Genomic DNA, 2,678 nt, shown 5'->3' with positions numbered 1-2,678 from the left:
TGTGTGTAGATGAAATATAAATCCTGCTCACAATTGGATCTGGTAGGAGGGCGGCAGCAGGCGGATGTGACCCACAGAGATCCGCCCGCGGTCTCCATCGTCAAACTCCACCATGACCCCACCCATCTTCCCATCAGCCCCCGCCCACGCACCACCTGTGGGGGACAACACAGCACACACTCATGTGGGAGCCATCCTGTGTGTACAAGTGTGTATAAGGGTGTGTGTGCCTTTGTGTGTGTGTGTGTGTGTGTGTTGTGTGTGTGTGTGTGTGTGTGTGTGTGAGCATACGTGTGCATTCGTGTTTGTGTGGTGGGGTGGTGTCTTGTATGCGTGTGTGTGTGTGTGTGTGTGTGTGTGCGTGTGTGTGTGTGTGTGTGTGTGTGTGTGTGTGTGTGTGTGTGTGTGTGTGTTTGTGTATGTGTGTGTGTGTGTGTGTGTGTGTGTGTGTTTGTGCACGTGTGACACACTGACCTCTGCGAACATAGCCAGGGTAGAGGCATCGCGAGCGCTCGCTCCAGTAAGCACACACTCTGGTCCCCTCTCGCAACATCGCCTCAGTCTTGGGAGACACGTCCAAAACCTGCACCACACACACACACACACACACACACATGCAGCACACACACACACACACGCACACACCCACATACATAGCACACACACACACACAAGCGCACACACACACACACGCACACACACATGGCCGCACACACACACACACACACACACACACACACACACACACTCAATTAACATTATTGCACACAAGAAAGCTTCCAGCACGGGCACCATCAGCACCAGCTCAGCTGTTCTAAATGAGCTGGGCTGCGAATGTGCGGAGAGAGTGGAAGACTCTAATTAAGCCCATCTGGTGTTTGCTTAAAGTGGCAGCTGCAGGAAACACAGGCGATCAGCACTGGCTGCCTGCACATGTGTGTGTGGGTGTGTGTGAGTGTGTGTGTGTGTGTGGTCTCTTCCTCTTATGTGGAGACACACAAACACACACACACACACACACACACACACACACACACACACACACACACACACACACACACACAGACTCATACACACACACACACACACACACAAACACACACAAACACACACACTCACACTCTCTCCCCCACTCTCTCGCTCTCTGTCCATTTATTTATGTGTTCTTGTGTGTGTGTGCGTCTCCTTACCGCCCCCTGGAGTAGCTTTTCCCGTGAGTAGATCTTAGGATGGCCACCTCTCTCTCCATCAATGAACACGCTGTAACTGTGAGCACACACACACACACACACACACACACACACACACACACACACACAGAGAGACACACAGAAGAGAAGAAAATACATTAATTCAGCTAGTCACTGCATAAATAACTGACACCACCACCTACTTAGATACATATATGTGTGATAGAGGTGTGTGTGTGTGTGTGTGTGTGTGTGTGTGTGTGTGTGTGTGTGTGTGTGTGTGTGTGTGTGTGTGTGTGTGTGTGTTTGGGACTCACAAGTCTGGTGGATTGTAGTTGTGGACTCTTGCAGCATACAGAAGCTCGTCCTCTTTAGAGATCAATATATTCAGTCCATCCATCAGCAGGTCTTTGGTCAGGACACAGTTAGGTAGTGTAACTACAGAAAACACACACACACACACACACACACACACACGTTCAACATTTATAATATGCAGTATACGGCATGTGAGCATGACCTGTCCATGACATCCATAAAACGATGCTGTGTGTGTATGAGTGATGTGGTTTATTTCTGTTGAGCATGCTGTGTGTGTGTGTGTGTGTGTGTGAGTGTGTGTGTGTGTGTGTGTGTGTGTGTGTGTGTGTTCACCTTTGCTCTCCTCCTCTGAGAAGCTGCTATCGCCCTCTAGTGTAAAGTCTTCATCTGCCGCCAGGCTCCTCAGAAGCTGACTCACTGATCGTGCCTGCACACACATACACAAATACATACATAAATGTATACATTCAGTATGCAAACATCAGCATATCACTGTTTAAATAGACTGTAATTACATGAACCTTTTAGCACATAGCTGTTGGGATAGTGGGCTGTATGTTAAATGTTTACTCGTGGGCATATGCTTACTGGTTAGGGCTTCGAGCTCGTAACTTGAGCAAGGCACCTAATCCCTCACTGCTCCCCCGAGCGCCGCTGTTGGGCAGGCAGCTCACTGCTCTGGGTTAGTGTGTGCTTCACCCCACTGTGTACTCACTGTGTGCTGTGCGTGTTCACTAATTCACGAATTGGGATAAATACAGAAACCGAATTTCCCTCGCGGGATCAAAAAAGTATATATACTACTGTATGCTTATCCATACTTGGCCAGACTCTGCTGATGTGCATGTTGGTTGGAGTTCACTACTGACCTGTCTTTCTCGGCTTCTTTGGCTTCTCAGGGACACGTCACAGAGTGTAGACCAGCTACTCCTCTGTAGTAACACATGTAGAAGGTAGAACAAGTGAGAGATGGGTTGGAATGATTCAGACAGGTGGAGACAGATAGGCAAGAGAATGCTGCCTATTTTACTGGAGCTATATAATGCCCTTGATAAAAACAACTCAAGTCTTTCCATATACTGTAGCTTCACTCCTGTTTTTACGACTGTGTGTGAGCACACAGTAAGTAACTCACAAGCTCTTGTCAAACACTTGAAGTGTGTGTGG

The 2,678-nt window shown here is 48.4% G+C and overlaps 1 protein-coding gene across 1 annotated transcript in view; it reads right to left on the bottom strand.

The window, feature by feature from the left end:
* The window catches only part of LOC134077650 (BAH and coiled-coil domain-containing protein 1), a 29,776-nt gene that overhangs the window by 4,561 nt on the left and 22,537 nt on the right, over positions 1-2,678 (bottom strand). The window contains exons 22-27 of the mRNA XM_062533351.1: positions 2,381-2,443; positions 1,845-1,938; positions 1,508-1,628; positions 1,191-1,266; positions 485-583; positions 33-155 (exon numbers count right to left, since the gene is read on the bottom strand). Coding sequence (XP_062389335.1) covers positions 33-155; positions 485-583; positions 1,191-1,266; positions 1,508-1,628; positions 1,845-1,938; positions 2,381-2,443 — 576 coding nt within the window. The remainder of the gene's footprint in view (positions 1-32; positions 156-484; positions 584-1,190; positions 1,267-1,507; positions 1,629-1,844; positions 1,939-2,380; positions 2,444-2,678) is intronic.

The sequence above is a fragment of the Sardina pilchardus genome, chromosome 3 (assembly GCF_963854185.1).
Source record: "Sardina pilchardus chromosome 3, fSarPil1.1, whole genome shotgun sequence".
In the NCBI taxonomy this organism is placed as follows: Eukaryota; Metazoa; Chordata; class Actinopteri; order Clupeiformes; family Clupeidae; genus Sardina; species Sardina pilchardus.
Note: the sequence above shows the minus strand (reverse complement) of the source record. Positions and strands in the feature narration are given on the sequence as shown.